The 20556-nt window shown below is 37.5% G+C and overlaps 1 protein-coding gene and 1 non-coding gene across 6 annotated transcripts in view; one reads left to right on the top strand and one right to left on the bottom strand.

Moving 5' to 3' along the window:
* Positions 1-20556, top strand: part of SLC4A4 (solute carrier family 4 member 4) — a 351440-nt gene that overhangs the window by 162678 nt on the left and 168206 nt on the right. For 4 of the 5 annotated variants that reach the window (XM_043447564.1, XM_043447563.1, XM_043447565.1 and 1 more), the window contains exon 6: positions 2601-2780. In XM_043447564.1, coding sequence (XP_043303499.1) covers positions 2601-2780 — 180 coding nt within the window. The remainder of the gene's footprint in view (positions 1-2600; positions 2781-20556) is intronic. The other variant, XM_043447562.1, reaches the window with a different exon arrangement.
* On the bottom strand, positions 20440-20544 carry LOC122428515. Its single transcript, XR_006265738.1, has one exon. It is a non-coding gene; the product is annotated as a small nucleolar RNA U13 (small nucleolar RNA).

Here is a 20556-nt window from a genome sequence, read left to right on the forward strand (position 1 = left end):
ACAAAGGAGTATCAACCTGCGTTGTGACATGACAGGAGGATGCCACCAGGCTACATTTATGTCCTACTGCTGACATGTTGATTTGTGGGAAAGAGGACTTCTTGTTTTCTGTTAGAGTAACACATGTCCTTCAGCAGACACACCCATGGAGCAATTACTATGAAGCACATTCATCCTTTCTAGTTAGAACCATTTTGGAACATAGAAGAGTGAATAGAAATTTGGGGGAAAGATTTTTCTAAGATTATTTTATTTTATTATTTTTTATTGGAGCATAGTTGACATACAATATTATATTGGTTTTAGGTGTACAACATATGAATTGGCATTTATATAGTTTTTAAATTGACAATCACGAAAAGTCTAATAAAACTATCTGCCACCATACAGAATTATTACCATATTATTATTGATGGTATTCCCTGTGCTATCATTACATTTTGTGGTTTACTTATTTTAGAACAGAATTTTATACCTCTTAATCCCTTTCATCTTCATCGCCTACCCCTTCATCTCTCCCCCACTCTGGCAGCCACTATCTTCTCTGTGTCTTTTGGTATTCTTTCTGTTTTGTTTGTTCATTTTGCTTTGTAGATTCCACAAGTGAAATCTATTTTGTAGATTCCATAAATGACATCATTTGGTATTTGTGTTTCTGTCTAACTTATTTCACCTAGTGTAATACCCTTTAGATCCATCCATATTGTTACAAAAGGCAAGATTTCAGTCCTTTCTTATGGCTAAGTAATACTTCATTATATATATGTATGTGTCTATATATATATAAGTTATATATCACATTTTCTTTGTCCATTCATCTGTCAGTGCACACTTAGATTGCTTTCATACCTTGGCTATTGTAAATAATGCTGCAGTGAATATAGGGGTGCTTATATCTTTTTGAATTAGTGTTTTGTTTTCTTTGTCCAAGAATCTAGAAATGGAATTGCTGAGCTGTGTGATTGTTCTATTTTTAATCTTTTGAGGAACCTCCATACCGTTTTCTATACTGGCTGCACCAATTTACATTCCCACCAACAGTATACTAGGGTTCCCTTTTTGCCACATCCTCACTAACGCTTGCTAATTTGTTGTCTTTTTGATAGTAACGTTCTGATAGGTGTGATATATCTTTGTGGGTTTGATTTGCATGCGCCTGATGATTAGTGATGTTGAACACCTTTTCAGGTGTCTGTTGGCCATCTATATGTCTTCTTGGAAAAATGTCTATTCTGATCTTTTGCCCATTTAAAAATTAAACTTTTTTTTTTTTTTATATTGAGATATGTGAGTTCTTTAGTACTTTAGATGCTGTTGCTGCTGCTGCTGCTAAGTCGCTTCAGTCGTGTCCGACTCTGTGCGACCCCGTAGTCGGCAGCCCACCAGGCTCCGCCGTCCCTGGGATTCTCCAGGCAAGAACACTGGAGTGGGTTGCCATTTCTTTCTCCAAACTTTAGATGTTAACACCTATTAAATATATTATTTTCAAATATCTTTTCCCATTCAGTAGGTTGTCTTTTTGTTTTGTTGATGGTTTCTTTTACTGTGCAAAAGCTTTTTATTTTGATGTAGTTCCATTTGTTTATTTTTGCTTTTGTTGCCTTTGCCTGAGGAGACAGATCTAAATAAATATTGCTGAGACTGATGTCAGAGAGTATCCTGCCTATGTTTTTTCTATGAGTTTTAATGGTTTCAGGTCTTACATTTACGTCTTTAACCCATTTGAGTTTATTTTTGTAAATAGTGTGAGAAGGTGGTTTAAAGCTAGTAGAAATTCTAGGTTTTTTTTTTTTTTTGGAGAAAAACTAAGATATTAAACTTTCTAGAAAATTCTGGTCAGGTTATACTTTAGAATGAATAATAGAACATGTGGTAAAGGCTTTAGTTGGATCTAAATAAGAATAAACCTCCTTTCTTAGAAAAGACTAAGGTATAATTTTGCACTTTAACCTTTCTTTCACTGGATTAGTGTTCAAATAACCTGATGTGGGCAAAGGTATTATCTTTTTTTTTACTTTGTCCTATTATAAAGAAATTACAGAAGGATTTGGGAGAATAGATTAAGAAAATCAATAATGACATGATGCTAAATTTTATATATTCTCTTCAAGATTTTTTCATATCATTTATATTTTTGGCACACTTCCTATGAAAGAGTACATGAACTTTTCTAATCTTACTTTTAAACAAAACAATTGGAAAGCTTAAATTATTTATTGTGTTACTCATAGAAGAATGTGATTAATATGAATTCACTCTCAAGCAGGATTGAAAAAAATTTACAAGACAGTTCTTCTTCTCCAAAGATTTAATTAATACTGGAATATTTCTAACTCTCTTTAATGCCAAAAGCACTATACCCTGTATCTTTACCTTCACAGAAAGTGGGAAGTTGGAAATTGAAAAATAATATATTGAAAACAAATAAAATAAAAAAAGAAAAATAATATATTGATATGAAATTTGAGGATAACATCCATAAAATTAGAGTTAAAAAATGTAGTTAAAAAATAACTTATTAAAAAAATAAGTAAAAAAAATTTAACTTCGTGGTCTTGTGACTGAGTTTTGTTTTTGGTTTTGCTTTGTTTTTATTTCAGAAATGATTGTTGACCATCAGATTGAGACAGGCCTATTGAAACCTGACCTTAAGGATAAGGTGACCTATACTTTGCTCCGGAAGCACCGGCATCAAACCAAGAAATCCAACCTTCGATCCCTGGCTGACATTGGGAAGACCGTCTCCAGTGCAAGTAGGATGTTTACCAACCCTGATAATGGTAATGCAGGGGCCGCCTGGCTGCTGCTCTTTCTTACCTGCCTTACTTTACTCCACCTCTTGTCACCTTTTTTTTTTTTTAAATCCCTCTTCTTATTTCTTCTTTTCTCAACTCATATGCCACAGCCATTTCATAATGACATGTTTTAACCAATTGGGCAGATTTGCAGTCCTGTTGGAAAGATTTCAGCAGTTACTGTAGGCTGCAAATGCCGACACCATGGTTGCTCCATATACCTATATTCGGACTGATTGAGAGGGTTTGGTAATAAGGCAGTGATGAAACAACTGAATGTTTCCAGTGAATCAGCACGCTTGTATATTATTGAGTACATCAAGGAAGATGCTTTTGACGTGGTGGTTTGTCAGAATTAGGAGGACAGACTAAGCTTTGATAGGTACTCTGAAATCTTGTATTGTGAAGTGTTTGCTTGATATATGAGATGGTGTCCAGCCTATAAACGGTCATTCATCAAGATAAGGTTCAATATTATTTTTACTGCTTAAAAAACCGGTCTGCTCTTTTACTATGTGATAGATGTGAGAATAATTATTCAGGTAGGGTATTAGCCCCATTATGTAGCAATAGGAAAGGCACTATGTTTTATTTGTCCTCTTACATTTACCAGAATTTCTTGCAAAGTGTCTGTCTTCTGTATCATTGTCTTTGTTTTGAATAAATTTCATAATCGGGTGTAGGCTGAGAAGGGAGAAGTTATTCTCATGAGGTATGGAAAATTAAGGTGTAAAGACTTGCTAAGCATTGGACTGGTCAAACTAGGCCTCTTCCCTCCCACCCCCAGTCTTTTTGGTGTTAAGAGAAATGAGTAGATAAGGGAACTTTTAATTCGCTGTTCTTAGCTGCACTTTCAGAATAATATAAAACATGTTGTCATAGAAAAGATGAACTAAGTGAAGTGTATAAACTGAATTCTAACTCAGTTCACTGTATCTCTGGAAATTGAGATTTCTTACTTAAAATTAATGGCTTTCTGGGAGAGAGCTTCCTATTAGCAAACTGTGCTATATTTTGGAATCATTCCACATAGTTTTTTTAAATGAGTGTTTAGTAAGTAAGCAGAATCAGATAAAAAGTTCAATTCTGTTGAGTGACTTTTATATTTATGTAATTGCTGCTGTGTTTCTCTTTTTGAAGCGCAACAAGTTATAAATAATTAAAATAAGAATGCTTTTTATAAATGAGCATTCACAAAAGGAAGAATCTAATCTAGAACATTCCTATGACAATTTGATGATTCTATCATATCTGGAATATTGCTGCTGACAGGAAATGTTTTGATTTCTCTGCATCTCCCATTTTATTTATTTTTTAAATTGCATTTTGAATAGTTTAATGGCTGGAAATGTTATGTGATACAGTTTGTTGAAACTGATGTCACAAATAATTTTAAGAACAAGTCATATTTTAAACATGATGGCATTTAAACTATAGGTCTGTTTTTTAGTATCTTATTTGTTAACCTCTGTCTCACATAAAATGAAGTTTTATGATTTGAAGATTTATTTTTTATCACGAAGTCAGTGGTAGTATAAAGAAGCAAGCATTGTTTTCAAATGTTGCTTTATTTGCAATGAGAGGGGGAACGAGTATGCAGAGCAAGGGTGCCTTCACCACCAGTGTGGTGTGAGCTTAATTTCCTTGGACGTGTAGGTAGAGTGGAAATTAGGAACAGTTGGGTCTTTGTGGCAGTATCTTGTGCTTTAGGGGAGAGTATTTGTATGTGAAATACAATGAATGAGTTGATATTGCTCGTCATTCAATCTTTTATCCTATCAGTAGATCTTTGTACTTCAGAGAAAAGTTGAAATTGCCTTCATCACTCAGCTTCTCACATGTGAAATGCCACAGATGCTTGGCAGAAGGCAAGCAGGGGGTGCAGGTGATTCTTTTTCTTTCTGACTTGTCAGCTGATCAGCTGACACCCTCAAGCGTGGAATATGACTAGGCCTTTAAAACATGTTGTTTTGGCCTTTTAAATATCTAGAGGCAAGTTTTGCCTTGAGAGATGCTATAAGAATGACTTTCAGGTGATTCCAAAATACTTTATTATAAACTATCAGATGGCAAATTTTTGATTTTCTACAGGCACTTGTTCTTAACTTTTAAGTTTATACATATAGTTATCTTTGTATGTTAGGATTTAAATACTTAATATCTTTAACAACTATGACATGTTCTTAGGATAAAATTCTAAAATAAGGTATAGAACATTTTCTACTACTTTAATAAATCAGAATCTTTTATCTATGGTAGTTGGAATAGATTCTAATATCTCCATGTAAAAATGTAGATAAACTTGTCACCTTGGTTTTCTATCACAGACTAGAAAATAGACTCAGAATGCTGCCAGCTTTAGTTATAATAACACCAGTGCAGTTAATGGCTGAAATCTTTGGAATTACTCTAGAATTGGAAATTTTTTCATTCCCTGGTCATGTGCCACCTCTTATATGCTTGCAAGGGCCAGTTGTTACCAGGAATTTTGAGGACTGTTTGTTAAACACAGCTACTATTAAAAATTAGATTACATAAATATACAATTAGATATTAATATTAAAAATAATGTTAACGAATACTCAAAATGCATTATCTCCTACTTATTTTGCTATACGCTGCGCTATAAAATAGTGTGTTGCTGTTAACCTCTTCCCAAATCCACATTCAGGGACTTTATACTGGAAGCTTGCAATCAGTCCTGATGGCGGTATAAACACCATAGACATCAGCAAATACTACAAACCAGGGCTTGATATAATGTTTTGCCAGTTATTTACAGCTTTAAGAAGAGAGAAAATGCTAATAATGCAGGTTAAGCTTACCTATGTAGTATCTATAGCCGACATCTTAGCTTGCACTCCTATAATATGTTACCAAAGATTGCTATAAATACTTAAAGAACAAGCATTTATTTCTCATGGTTCTGGAAGCTGGGAAATGCAAGATCAAGAAGCCACAAATGCAGTTCTTGGTGAGGGTCCACTTTGGCTTGTTAGATGGTCACCTTCTCATTCTATCTTCAGGTGGTAGAGAGAAATTGATCATCTTTCTCCTATTTCTTTTTATAAGGATGCTCTTTTGGAAGCCAAAATTTATATGCTGAAATCCTAATCCCCAATGTAATGGTACTAGGAGGAGGGGCATTTGGGGCAGAGTCTTCATAAATGGAATTAGCACCCTTTACACCGAGGGTTAGGATTTCAGCATATGAATTTTGGAAGAATGCAAGCATTCAGTCCATAACAACTGTTAGAACGTGAATCGTACAAGGAATTGAGGAAATACTCTTTCAGTATTAAAAAAACTAGTATTCAGTTTAATGAAGGAATCACCCACGGCATTAATGATTGAGTCAATACATTTTCATTGCTTCACTTTTGTCTTACTCGATAGCATATATGATAATGGATGTTCAACATGGGTGTTGGGCCTATGCTTGTTTGCCAGTTGCAACCGTAAGTCAGCTGCTGATAGAAGAGTTTGGTAAAAATCAACAAAAGCATTGAATGAGAATCAACTGGCTGTGTGCAGTTTACAATAGAGTATTGTATATTTATTATTTGTATGTATGCTATACATCTTTAAATCAGTAAAATTTACCACTCACACCCATTTGCGCTTGCATATACACACACACACACACACACGCACAAGTTTTTTCACTAGAGAGCTGGTTCTCAAACATTTACCAAAACACCCACTGCCAGCCCACCACTTTCTATCCGTGGCTAAATTTCTTAGGGTCCTGATATGGCTTTGGATTCAAGATGATTGATTTAAAAAAAAAAACATTTTTATTTGTAATAAATTGGGGAATAATCAGGTTTACAATATCTTAATTATCATGAAATTTCCACTTATCCAAGACATCTGTGAATTCTGGTGGCTATATCTGCCAGCTATGAAATTTGAGGCAAGTGCCATATTTTATATATTGAGGCAAGCTCAATATATTAATGGAGGCATTTCTATCAAGTTAGTGTCACAGGAAGGAAATGAATGAGGTTTTCATTTCCTCTGGTGTTAGATTTTCCTTTACTTACTCTCATTTTCTTTCTCACTATTATTTTAGGCTGAACCATATACAGTTGCCATTTTTGTGGGTAAAATATAGTTGACCACCAACAGTTTCATGTAGTTCTACTTAATAATTTGGTCAGAGATACTTAGGTAATAATTCTGTATTATTTTAGTTTACTATGAAAGAATAACATTGAAGCCTAAGAATGTTCCTCAATAGTGTTTAAAAGTCAAATAAGATATATTTAGTTTGCATTTTATTAGAAAGTGAAAGTTCAGGCCTAACTGATGTTCTTTCAACAATATTTAGTAAGATATTTCTGACAAGGTTACCTAATAACTCTGTTTTAAAGAGCTATGTTTTATAGGATTATACGATTTTTTTAAAATGTCATTTACCACTTAAATGGATACTTTTGATATGTACTGTCTAGTCTTACAAAAGATGGATAAGACCCAACTTTAAGACCAAGAACCTTAATTTGAGTATTCAGCTTTCACTGCCTGTATGGAAATTTGGACAGTGCCATCATGAATTTGTCCCTGGTTTTTTCCTGGTTTCATTTCTACTCCCTAGACTCTCATAAAAATCCTTGCCCTCCATGGTCTGGGAGATGCCCTTTACTGAGAAATGACTTTGGTTATCCAACTAGACCTAAACTATGAAGTTCATATTGCCCAATCCATTTTTATGACCCCAATTTTCATTTTTTTTTTTAAGTGAAAAATTGTAAAGGTAATTTAGCACTCAGTTTCTATGTCTATAAAACAGAAAAATGAAAATTAAATGAGATAATCCATGTAAAATGTTTTGAATGGTAATTATACATAGTACCATCACTGGTACTATATACGGTGGTACCATAGTACCATCACTCAACAAATAATATTAAATTATATGTAATATGTTTAAGCACAGGGTAAGGAAGAAAAATCTCATATTTTTTGGAGTGATATTTGCTCTGTAACTTACCATTTGGGAAGAATCTTATGGATATATTGCTGATTTATTTCCTCTGCCCTTCATACCATTTCACTAGCAGTGGGAGAGGAGGAAACTCGTTCTCATCACAGCCCTCTTACAGAATAGTCTGTCCCCGTCATTGATTTTCCTCTTTGCCAGCTGTCAGGGAAACCCTAAACCACACTGAGAATCTAAGACTTAAAGCTTCTCCAGTAGGTAGATGAGGGTTTGGAAAAGGTGGCATGTCAGGGCAACTGCTTCTAGATCTCATCGGGCTGCTTCTGGTGCACTGTGGCCTCTTCTGTAGTTACAGGGACCCAGGGTCTGCTCCTGATGGCATCTCTGAATTTTACCCCAATTTACCTTCTTTTTTTCTATCAGTTATGAGAAATGCAGTACCACTTTCTCCTACCCCGTACTTTCTCTGCAAATTCCTCTTTTCATTGTTAACTTCCAGGCAAAATGCTGATTCCTAGATCTTTCCTGCACTGCAGTTTCTAACATTAAAACACAACAATTTTCCAGGCATGAATCCTGGAGTGGGTTGCCATGCCCTCCTCCAGGGGATCTTCCCAACCCAAGGATTGAACCTATGTCTCTTATGTCTCCTGCATTGGCAGGCAGGTTCTTTACTGCTAGTGCCATCTGGGAAGCCCCTTAAAAAGTGTGAAAAGTGAAAGTTGCTAAGTTGTGTCTGACTCTTTGCGACCCCAAGGACTATAGTCTGCCAGGCTCCTCTGTCCATGGATTTCTCCAGGCCAGATTACTGGAGTGAGTAGCCGTTTCCTTCTCTAGGGGATCTTCCCAACCCAGGGATCAAACCCAGGTCTTCCGTGTTGCACGCGAATTCTTTACCATCTCAGTCACCAAGGAAAAAGTGTAGTCTCTTGCTATTACCAACAGTTACATAAATAGTGGTTAGCGACAGAGAACAAACAATGAAAAGAAATCAGTGTTTTTTTCTGTTACTTCTTGGCCCCATTGAATTGGAAGTGGAATTAGCTAGGCTCTCACTGCTTTGCACCCAACTGGAGGTTAGACATATTCCAGCTACTTGGTTTGGGTATTAGGTCAAACTGTCTGGATGCTGGCACGTGGTGGATCTGGCTGGGACCACTGCCGGGTTTGGTAGCTTTCTCACTCCCTGTAGACATTCTTAGGTTTTATCTGGGTTTTGGATTCCAGCTTATCCCAGTCATCTCTGTCTGGGTTGTTCTACTCTGCAGTTCCCCTCTTCCCTCCATACCCTTGAACTCAGACCTAATCCCTGAATCAGTGGGGAAGGCAGACATTTTCCTGACTTTCCCCAAAGGTTCTGTCCCAGAAGCGGTCGTTGTGGTTCTCCAGTTCTAAGACAGGTCAGCTTGCAGGCCTCCATCACCTTCAGAGGAGTGTCAGCTTCCCAGGTGCCTTTCTGTGTATAATCAGCTCTTTCCAAAGCCAGCAGCTCACATCCATCGGTTTTGTTCAGAGCTCTAATTCTCCGTTCATTTGCACAGCACAGATGAATGTCCTGGCCAGAATTCAATGAATGACCAAGCTCTTCTCAGCCTTAGATTAAATGAACCCATCCATGGAAAGTTACTAGAAAAATGCCTCCATAAATGTAATCATTAATAACAGTGATGAAATAACAGTAGTATTTCTAAACCATCTATCAGACACTATTCTTATTTTCTTTTCCTGGGCAGGTGACTGATCATCCAGCTTTATAATGCTCAGATTGTTAAATAAACAGCACAGTTTTCTCCAAGAGTCACACTCACTCAGTATTTGCTAGTCTAGTCTGCTCTTTATGGAAATGAAGAGTCAGGCTTAAGAGATACAACACAGGTAAGTGTTTAGGTTTTGATATTGAAGGCCTACTTTATAATCTCCTTGAAGACACACCATCTTTTCCAAAGCCTTCCTTCTAATCCAGGAGAAATACTTAGTAGCAGCATGAGTTTGAGCAGTTTACATTATCATAGTCTTAAGCCTCAGTTTCTATACCTGTAAAATAGGATAATAATGTTTCATACAACATATACAACCAGGAGTAAATGAGTATCTTTGTAAGACGTATTTAATCATCATAATGCGAGATACCGTTGTAAGGAAAACTATTATTCAGAAAGATTTTGAGGAGAAAATGTAGTGCCTTTCAGATTTAAAACTGAATACAGAGCTTCAGTCCCCCACCATTATTTTGTATTCTTTTAACTTCTGCATCTTTTAGTTTTTTTCCCCTACTACTCCATATGTGAAAGCATTCTTGGAGTTCTGTTTTTAAAACAGTGCTACTTTCATTATCCGCCTTACAGATGCCAAATAATACATAAGGAGATGCCACTCATGGGCTTTATAATATTTTTAACTTAGGAGTATGAAGATTGATTAATATATCTGAGCAACGATAGTTCTTAGCTATCAGTAAATAATATTGGAGAAGGGCATGGCAGCCCACTCCAGTATTCTTGCCTGGAGAACCCTATGGATTGAGGAGCCCTGTCGGTGGGCTACAGTCCATAGGGTTGCAAAGAGTTGGACACGGCTGAAGCAACTTAACATACACATTAGTGCATTTTATATATATATAAATCAGGATGTTGAAATAAACATATTTAAAATTTTTACTAATTGCCAGTCTATTTTACAAAACCAGGGTCTGTAATGGAGTAAAGGAATGGAATAATTCTCATTGTCTTATCTTACCACATAGGAATATTTCTTCTCCATTACTTTCTTTCTTTGAAAAGGAGTCCTTAACTGATTTTCTGCTGCTAAACCAGGAGTAAATCTTCTTCTGAGGCTTGAGATCTTGATGGAGATGCCCTTGTGAAGTCTCACTTTCCCCAGCCTCAGGTTACTCTAAGAGCAGACGGGAGTGGTTGTATATCCTGCTCTCTGCCCCGGTCCCCATGAGAGAGAAATAGGAGAGGAAAGGGAAGGACAGGAAAACGTGAGGAATGAGGAAAGGCAAAATGGAGACGTGAGATGCGAGCTCTGTGTACCCTTTACTCCCAAGTGTACCCTTTACTCCCAAGAAGAAAAGGGGGAGAAGAAAACCAGAGTCTTCTGAGAATAACTAAGCATGTCTCATTTTACTCAAACCCTGCTTCAGTAAAAGTATAAAGGACAAAAAGATTTTTTTTCGGGTTTGTGAATCTGATTTCTTAAAAATCACATTTTGAAATTAAAGCTGCATCAAATGAGGCCAAGGTTGCTGCCTTCCATGTTTTCTAACACCCTTCAGGATGTTGAATGAAGGAAACATTGTTCCATCAGTGATAGTAGTAGTAATAGCAGCAACAGTATTACCTCCCATTAACTGAGCACCAGGTATTGTTCTCTAGGATGTTTTTAAAGTTTATATGTAGTATCTCCATTTGCACATGAAAAGCCTGAAGAAATGTAAAATAAAGAAACCTTAGAAATGTGAAATAACTTACCCAAACACATAAAAATAGAGGAACCTAGTATACTTAATAACAGTATTCTAATTCAGCTACAGTGGTCATGAACTTCCTCAACCACAATTTATTTCCCACACATCAGTGAGTCCAGGGCTCTCACTTTGTGATGTTAAAAGAGCTCTGAGGTCTTTCTATGTCTAGGCAGAAATCTATATGAAAGGTGGCGGTTGGACATCTTTATTGGCTTTCCAAATGGAGATTTCTAGGCAACATGTCATGTGTTTATGGGTGAAATAATGCTAAACTCCTGAGTTAAATTTCTTGGCTAAATAACGGTGTTGAATACATACAACATTGCAATCCTGAAAGAATCCTAAAATTTTAACAGTAGTTAAATTAATCATCTTTTTAATAAGATTGTTAAAAAAAATTGATAGGCTTTTTTTGGGGGGGGGTTATTTGCATGATTCAAGTAGGGACACTGTTACTTGAACAGATTTAGGATTGATGGCTTTAGACAAGTTGATTTGCAAGGAAAAGATGAGTCATTACAAAAAAAATTCCTGTTCAGAACACCTTTTTCTACAGTCTAGATATTGGGAACTCAGAAATCTTCACTCAGTCACTCAGAAATCTTCAGGGCTTTATTTTTCCTCATCAAGTCAGAATAATATAAACCAATTTCTACCTTGTTTATGCCCGAAGCCAGGTAAAAGTGATTTAAAAGAGAATATGTAAGATAGTAGCAAAGCTAAGTTGTTTATTTTGTAGCTTAAGTGTGGAAGAAGTACAATGAAAGCATTATTTGGAAAAGGCTTACATAATATATCATTATCATGGTATAATCATAAAGTTTGGCTTGGCTTTAAGAACAGCTTTTTTAGCATTTTGTCTATGGAGTAAATTTGTGAGGAGAAGAAAAGCAACATGAAAGGGTTACAGAGTTCGTATCCCTTCCTGCACAGAAGTACAGGGAGGGTCTAACAATCCAAATGTTGGAATTTGCCAATACAAGTAATGGATGCTGTGAGCCTCCCAGTTTTCATGCGGGTAAGCAGCCAGATGGCTCCAATCAGCTTTACTAAAACACAGGTGCCAAGTCTCGATGGGCCGTTTCGTTTTCATGCTTGTCTTTGGAGCCAGGTTTTTTGCCAATGTGTGCCAGGCTCCATTCCACTGTCCCTTTGATGGCGAGGCTCAGCATTCGTGGAGGCTGTATATGCAAAAAGGTGTCTCCATCTTTAGTTCCCAACTATTAACACCCTGACATGCTGTGAGGAAAGTAGAGGAAAGAGAAGCTGTTTGGGGAAGCCAGTCATCAGCATCTGAGTTTTGGAGCAGATTTATTTTAGGAGCAGGCCATGGTATTGGAGATAAAATTTGGGTATCTTTGTACTGTTCAGCCACTGAAGAAAGTGAAGGCTCTTTTTAGTTTACTTTGCATTCCTAACCTCTGTCTGCTCTCACCGAACTGGAATTTTTGTTGGTCCTTTCTTGGGCCCAGATAAATGGCAGCCAGTAGTCTGGCCTCCTTCATTTCCTTTAGCTAAGCCTACAGGAATATCGGCTCACAAGCCGGTCCCCCCATTGTCAGAAGAAACAGGAGGTGAAAGTTAGCCTGTATGACAAAATATATTTCTAAATGCCTCCCTCTTAACAAAAGCAATTTTGGAATTATCTCAACTGGTTCATTTCCCTTTTTCATTTTTCTTAGTGCAGTACAGACTTGCAAAGAAGTTCAATTATGGGAAACAATTAAAAATTCAGATTGCAAAGAAAAGACATCAGATTTGCCTCAAACAGGTGTTGGCACAGATGGCCCACTCACAAGTCCTGGCTTTATTTACAGCTTTTAAACACAGACAGATAAATTGACAAAAATGTTTCTAGATTTTATAATGTGCTGAATGTCCAAATTTGGCCATCAACTTACATTAATTTGTAATTGATTTAATTTAGAACTTGACCTCCCCAGTCACCAATAGCCTTAAGAGCACTATTTGTCTGCCCTGTCATTTGCTTACTTGTGTGAATAGATTATCTAATGTTTGGTTCTGTTTGGATATGCTTGCTTTGTTACTTTGATCATTTAATGACTATATTACTAAGGGGAAAAAACTCTCTCAAGTCAAATTGTATGTAGTCTGATGGTTCGTTATTTCCAACCTCATTGTTGTTCCTTGAAGGATAATTATGCTGCCTATTTCTTACTAGGAGTGGGGCATTTGATGAGAATAGCAAAACAGATGACATAAAACCCAAATGAAACTGTCTCCAGGCTGAAGTTGATGGTGTTCTCCAGTTGATTAAAAATATCTGGAGGAACCATACTATATATTTAGCCTACATCATTATTCAGTCTCTGATGTGGTCTAAGATTTGGCGTGGGTGCACCACATATTAAAATTATAGTAAAAATAAGGATTAAAGAGCAACAGAAAATGAGAACTAATATGCCATTCTAAATGGATTTGTATTACAATATTGATTTATCTATATCCTAGTCTCATGTTGCTGAAGGGCTGAAAAAAAGGAGGCAAAGGGTATTAAAAACCAGTTTTATATTCATGAAGGAAAATATTTCCTAAGTCAAAATATGAGATGTTGCTTTCTGCTTTGGGTAAAAGATCCATAAAAACGTGTGTTGGACAGATCACAAGAGAGTGCCTTGCTAATTTAACACCCTGCTCACTGTGCATTGCACATCTGTGTGTAACTTCCCTCTGTGTGTGCTTGTGTGGTGCAAGATTATTAACAGTCTTGATCTTACATCTTGAGATTGGTGTTCATTATGTAAATCTTCTCTCTGGGTACAATCCATGTTTTGTGTATTAGTACTTCAGGGCGGATCAGCCATTGGTAGCCGGGAACGATGATGATTAAATGTAATTTGTTTCAGGCTCTGAAATTCTGTGTTGGGATTTGTTCCATCTAAGAATGCAGGGTCATGGGAGGGGGTGTGTGTCAACGTTAATATGTCATTGTTCTCTTTTAACCCGCTTGTGTGATTTGCTTTAGTATTTTTTTCTTCTTAATCAATGCTTTCATCCTCATCCTTGCTGTGGCTGCTCATGTGTCCTCCTCCTCCTGTCTTCTGCTTCTGGCACTAAAGCCCGCAGCCCGCTTGAGAATTCAGTGCCCTGCCTAGCAACCCGCACCTTGGACGATGACCCCCGCGTGCGGCGCACTCCCAGCGTGGGATGGCTAAGTAAGTCACTGACCCGGGAGAGGGCAAGGATGGTGGCGGCGGTGGGCGTGGGAGGGCGTGAAGATGGGGCTTACGGTAACTAACTGAGTGAAAGCGTCCTCAACAGTGCCTGAAAGGGTAAGGCTCACAGATTGCTAAATTCACAATTATGCCTTCATTTCTTCTACTAGCAAAGAGGACAGTAATAATGTATTCTCTGTGTGACCTGCCATCCTGAATTAAGCTAAGTCCCTTGTAAGCCAGTGGAAAGAGTTGGACACGAAGGTCTGGGCTTGGCACTGGCAGTTTCCCTCCATGGAACATTTATCAGAACCTCAGTTTCCTCATGGGGGTGATGATGTCATATTTTCTTATTTCAGAGGATTGTGAGGAAGATATCATGAAGATGAGGTCTCTACAGGAGGTTTGAAAGCATTCAAATGCTGGTCAAGAGGAAAAACTTACCAAGTTAGTGGTTTAAAAACCCCTCAAGTACTGCTTAAGTGCCGGAAGAGCAGTAGGTGCTACAGACGAAAATGTAGCGTAAGATAGAATCTTTATTTTTTAAAGTCATTTTGTAAAGAGATGGGATATACATGCCTAAAACCAAAAGAGAACATGTACCCAAAACAACATGAAATTTCCCCCAAGATTTCCAGATTTGATTATATGTGATATAAATTTCTTTTAATTGTGCAGAAGCCCATTTGGTGACACCATTGGGCTTTTAGCTGTATACTGTTACCTTTCTTAAAATGAACCTATTAATTAAGCTTTTTGCTGTCTTAGTGTAAGGAAATTTCCCTTAGCAGAGAGGATGTTTTCTCAGATGACTTAATGGGGGAAGTTTTACTTCATCCCAAAATGATGTTTGTTGTGGTCAAATCTTCCAGGATTTATTGGAGTGAATTTGATCTTTTTAGAAACTGTAGTCATGATCTCCATGTCCCATAGAAATATAAATATGTGTTGTCCATTACACCATGTCAGGCACGGTACTTGACACTGGGTATTTAGAAATGTATAAGTGAGTCCTTGCCCTCAGCAGGGCTTCCTTTTTAACGAAGAAGGCAGGTAAAATGGATAACAATTGTAGCATATGTTAGGTAAAATGAATGAAAGTACATACCCACCCACACATACACAACCCCCCCCCCCCCAACACACACAAGATTATGGGAACATCTGCTGGGCCTGGGAGTTGTGGTGGTAGAAGAGGCTTTGGACGAGATGATTTGGAGGCTAATCTTGAATAAAAAATAAGAATTTGGTGGCAGGAGAATTAGAAGGGCTAGTTACTGAACTACTAACTTTGCAATTATTTTTGCTGTACAGTAGGCTGAAGAAGCTTGAATGATAATTTTGTACTGAATAATAATGAGTTTGCAAACATTAATTCATCACTTTCTTGGTACAATCCTTGAGCTAAGAATTGGTACCTTTATGGGGTCCCATTTAATTTTCTGAACAATCCTGTGAAATGTCTATTGTTACCCATGGTTTACAGATGAAGAAATGGGGATTAGGGAGGTTTAATAACTTGCCCAAATCATAGAGATCATTAAGTATCTTGGGCAGGAATTGAACTTCATCATGTAGTAGTTTCATCTATAACTTTGATGAATAGTGTCTTACTGAAGTTAAGGTATAAGAAATTCACATGGTTACATTGCCAGAAAGACTTACTTACCTTTCAGTGAACCTTCAACAATCACTTGATTTTCTCTGCAAAAGTCATGCATTTCTTTTAATAAACTTTTTTTCTCAATTGGGGAAAAAATAAATTCAGGTACAGAGTTTAGTCACTAGAGTTTGGAGTCAGACAGAACTGGATTTGAATCCTACACCTACCATGTATTAGCTTCTTGACTTTGGGCAAGTTACTTCTCTGCTGTACATTTGGGTTTACATAAAACCCAGCCATAAAATTGGGTTAATCTTATCAACATAGGATTGTTGTGGGAATTAAATTAGAAAATGTATAATGATTAGTGTATTGCTCAGCCCTCAATAAATAAAGCATTTACTCTTATTAGCCAAGTGCTTATAGGAATTGCTTAAGACATTGTCGCTGTTCTTATCCTTTTAAAGTTTTATTTATTCCATGTCAGGCATTTAGACATTGATATACTGTTGTGGATGAAGTATCAAGGAAATTGACCAAAATGTTCATTTTGGTCATATGGTTCATATGGTCATTTGGTTCATATGGAAATATGGCAACTATTTGGAAATTAACTTAAGACAACACCCTGGGCCAAGCCTTCTAAGAAAACATTTTAGTCATGAGAGAATATTCTGTTCATTGCCTGTTTATATGATATATTCTCTCCCTAAACAAACAGCTTTGATATATCATCTCAGTCACCTTCCCAGAGCTTCCTATTACCTACGACATCAGTTCAATACATTTAATATACACATATAAAAGAATAAAGATGTGCAAAGTGGTGTTAAATCTTGCTAGTATCTTACCTGCCTAGCCAACCTCATTTTCATCTCTTCTCGGTACAAAGCTCTATCTAATACGCTTGTCCTTTTTCTCTTGGCTTATATTGTGGTGAGCCCCACTTCTGTGCCCTCTTGATCCCTTGACCCTTCTGAGAACACCTTTTTAAGTATGAGCATCCAAGACTATTCAGTAAGGCCCAAATGAAGTCCCATTTCCTTTTATAAAATTGTTCTCAGAAACACAAAAGATCTTTTCAGGTTCTATATGTCATAGTTCCTGATGTCTGTGCTTCACAGTTAAGGATTTACTGTGTGTTGTTTTATGTAGCTATCTGATATTTCATTATTTGCAATTTTTAATTTCAATTATGTAAAAAATCTCCTTTAGGTCAGGGGCCGGGTATCATGCTTTTGGATCCCCTGCAGTGCATTGTACATACTTGAAACATGGGCGTTGTACAGTAAATATTTATTAATCCTTGACACTCCACCATCTCATTAAGATTAACCAGCAGCCCAGTTTTCATTAGGACCCATCTTGACCACAGTAACCAAAAGTGAATATTGTTTACCAGGAAAAATTATTTCCTCATATTTCTGCTCACTTCAGTTTGATGAGTTTTGATCAGTTCATTCTAATAGTCAACATAGAATTATTTTTCAATAATATAAACACTGCCCAAAATGTCACCTAAAAACAGGTTTGTGGACAAGGTTCCATTAGTTTAATCTTTTTGTATTCTTAGAAAAGATATTCGAAAAGATATTTTCAGACAGTGTTAACTTGAAATGACAGCTGCCTTTAACAAGCTACCTTTAAAGTTGCTTTTGGGAAGTAAGCGCTCATCATTTTTACATTGTGTGCTTCTTATCTTAGTTGTCACCTGAGGCAGATGAGAGCTTACAACTCTTACTCATTTCAACTGCGGCTAAGGTATTGAATTAGAAGTTGGAAGAAAACCAAAAATGATTTCCTCTTAGAGATTCCCCCCGGCAGGTCTAAAACCAGTCTGGGCCTCTGAGAACAAAAGAGAAGCTTTTACCTCTGCTTTTCAGGACAAGTTAATACCCACCTAAATGCCTTGCCATTATTAGAGCATAGGTGCGTTCCCTGTCTTGCTAGATTCGGAATGGCTCTCCTCTCGGAGTGCTTATCTCTGAATTCAGTTTAATGGCTAACAGCCCACATCCTCTGAGCCCCTTAGAAAACACTTGTGTCCTTTTCAAGTTATGGGCAGTGGAGATCAGCTGCTTCAGACTCTTAGGTCTGAACTTTATAGAAGAAAAGGAGGTTTAGGGTTTTTTCCTGCCGCCATCTGCAGATTCCGGCATCTGTCTTCACTTTGCTTTGTGTGTGTCTTTCTGTCTAGTTTGTAAATCTACCAGGCAAGGATCTCCTGGTTCAGCTCAGTGTTTTTTTTTTTTTAATAGGTGCTTATCTAGTGGTGATATTATTATTATCCCAAGTATTAATATTAGATAATTTTTTAAAAATGAAACCATGGTGGTATAATTCTATAGATTCTTGTTTTGTCTTACAACCAGGTTATACAGTTAACATTAGAATTTAAAGAACTGAAATCTAAGTGAGGCTCTTTTGCTTTAGGAAAAAAAAATTTTTTTTAATTCTCTTTGTGGGCATTTCTGGAATTAAGCAGTTCAAGTCTTTTAACTGTTGGAAAGTTTACTGATAAAATAAAAATTGTAATTTTCTCTGGCTCAAGAGTTTTCTTAAAGAGTTTTGGAACTTCTTTAGGAAAGTCTTGAGCCCAGAGAGTTCACTTGAACAGGTTCAAGTCAACAAACATTCCCCATGCTCTTCCTCTTCTAGTTTTGTAGTCCAGTGGGAGAGAAAGAGGTGAAGGAAGTTCCCAGCTGACAACACTTTTGAGAGAAGCAGGGCCACCACAGAAGTATGAGGGCAGACCTGTTTGTCTGCAGCATGTAACATAGTGGTACATGCTATACTCTCTGAAAATGCTTGTCGGGAGAATGGATAGTGGGCATAAAAAGCAATTTGGGGGAATTCTTCTTCTCAGGAAAGGTAGACTTTCAATGGGCCATAAAGGGTGGATTGTCCTTCCATACATGAAAGTTGTAGTGAAAGCAGGATGAGACGTGGAAAGGTGATATTACACTGAGGGAAAAGTATAAAAGCAACTAGACTGTTGAGAACAGAGAAGAGTTTGTGTGACATGGAGTATATTCACACATTTAATTCGCAGACAGGGCATGAGAACTGAATATGTGAGTGTTAAGGTGGTGAAATCATGAAGCTGTTTCATGGAATGTCTGTGCACGTCAGTTAGCAAAGACATAGCATGATCAGAGGGCTTCCCCCATGGCTCAGCGGTAAAGAATCTGCTGCAATGCAGGAGGCATGGGTTTGGTCCCTGGGTCGAGATCACCTGGAGAAGGGCATGGCAACCCACTCCAGTATTCTTGCTTGGAGAATCCCATGGACAGAGGAACTTGGCAGGCTACAGTCCATGGGGTTGCAAAGAGTTGGACACAACCACAGCAGCTGAGCACACACATAGAACTGTGCATTAGGGAATTAATTATTAGTAGGGGGACGCCTGGAAGTAGGGAGAGAGTTAGGTGATCGCAGATCAGTTGGAGAGAATGCGGATCTGGGCTAGGACTGTGACTGTGGGGATGGAAAGGTGGTGATATTGCATGACATGTGAGGAGATGGCATCTGCAGGACTTGGCACCAATTGAAGGTCAGGGGAGGAGGAGAAAGGAACTCAGAATTTGAACTTGCAACCAGGGAGATGCTAGGAAACCCACCATAGAAAAGGGTGGTGGGGTTTATAGAAACACAGCAGTTCTGATTTCTGCCCCTTTCATGCTTGCTGTGACCATCATTGAAGATGCGTTTCACTAGGTTTTGGGGTTTTGGGTTGTGTTTTCTTTTTTGGGGGGCCATGCTGTGTGGCTTATCAGATCTGAGTTTCCCCACCGGGGATTGAACCCCAGGCCCTTTGTCGTGAAAGTTTGGAGTCCTAACCACTGGCCTTCCAGGGATGTCCTCACTAGGAGAGTTTTAGATTATTTATCATGGGCCAATACTCTTTTAGAATTGTGCTTTGTTATCACATTCTCACCTTAGTTTAGGGCACCCATTTAAATTTACCTTTGGGGTACAGAGTGACAGCTCTCTTTAGGGAACTAATAAATTTAGAGCATTTTCATCTTGATTCACCTTCCATCCCTGTGTTCGAGATGTGGACTTGTTCTTAATTGGGAATATTTATTTGGTCATTTACTGTATGGTTCTTACATACATTTTTTTGGCCTTTAAAAGGGCAAAAGGAAATCCAAGTATAACTTTCAAAATCCTTTCACTGTAGCTTTTCATAGTTACAATTTTCAAAAGACCATAGGAGATGAAATCTTTCAAGAACCTGACAGCTACCTTCAGATTGTTTAGTTAACATAGACGTTCAGTAAAGTTGTGTAGTATCCAATAATTAATTACAACATTCTTCAAATGCAGACAGCCCTTACCGCTTTTAAAAAGAGGGGGTGTTGGTTACTGTTTATCCTGAGCTCCTTAAAGATGGCCCATTAGTTATTTCATTGATATATGATACTGCATTTATTTATTTATTTATTTTGCATCAGACAGGTAATGCGCCAGTGTCGTAACAAGGTTTGGAGGGAGGCACATATCACGCAGCAGCTTGAGCACCCAGTCATCATGCTCATGAACTACAAAAGGATCTGATACTGCAT

This window comes from Cervus canadensis, chromosome 26 (assembly GCF_019320065.1).
Source record: "Cervus canadensis isolate Bull #8, Minnesota chromosome 26, ASM1932006v1, whole genome shotgun sequence".
NCBI lineage: Eukaryota > Metazoa > Chordata > Mammalia > Artiodactyla > Cervidae > Cervus > Cervus canadensis.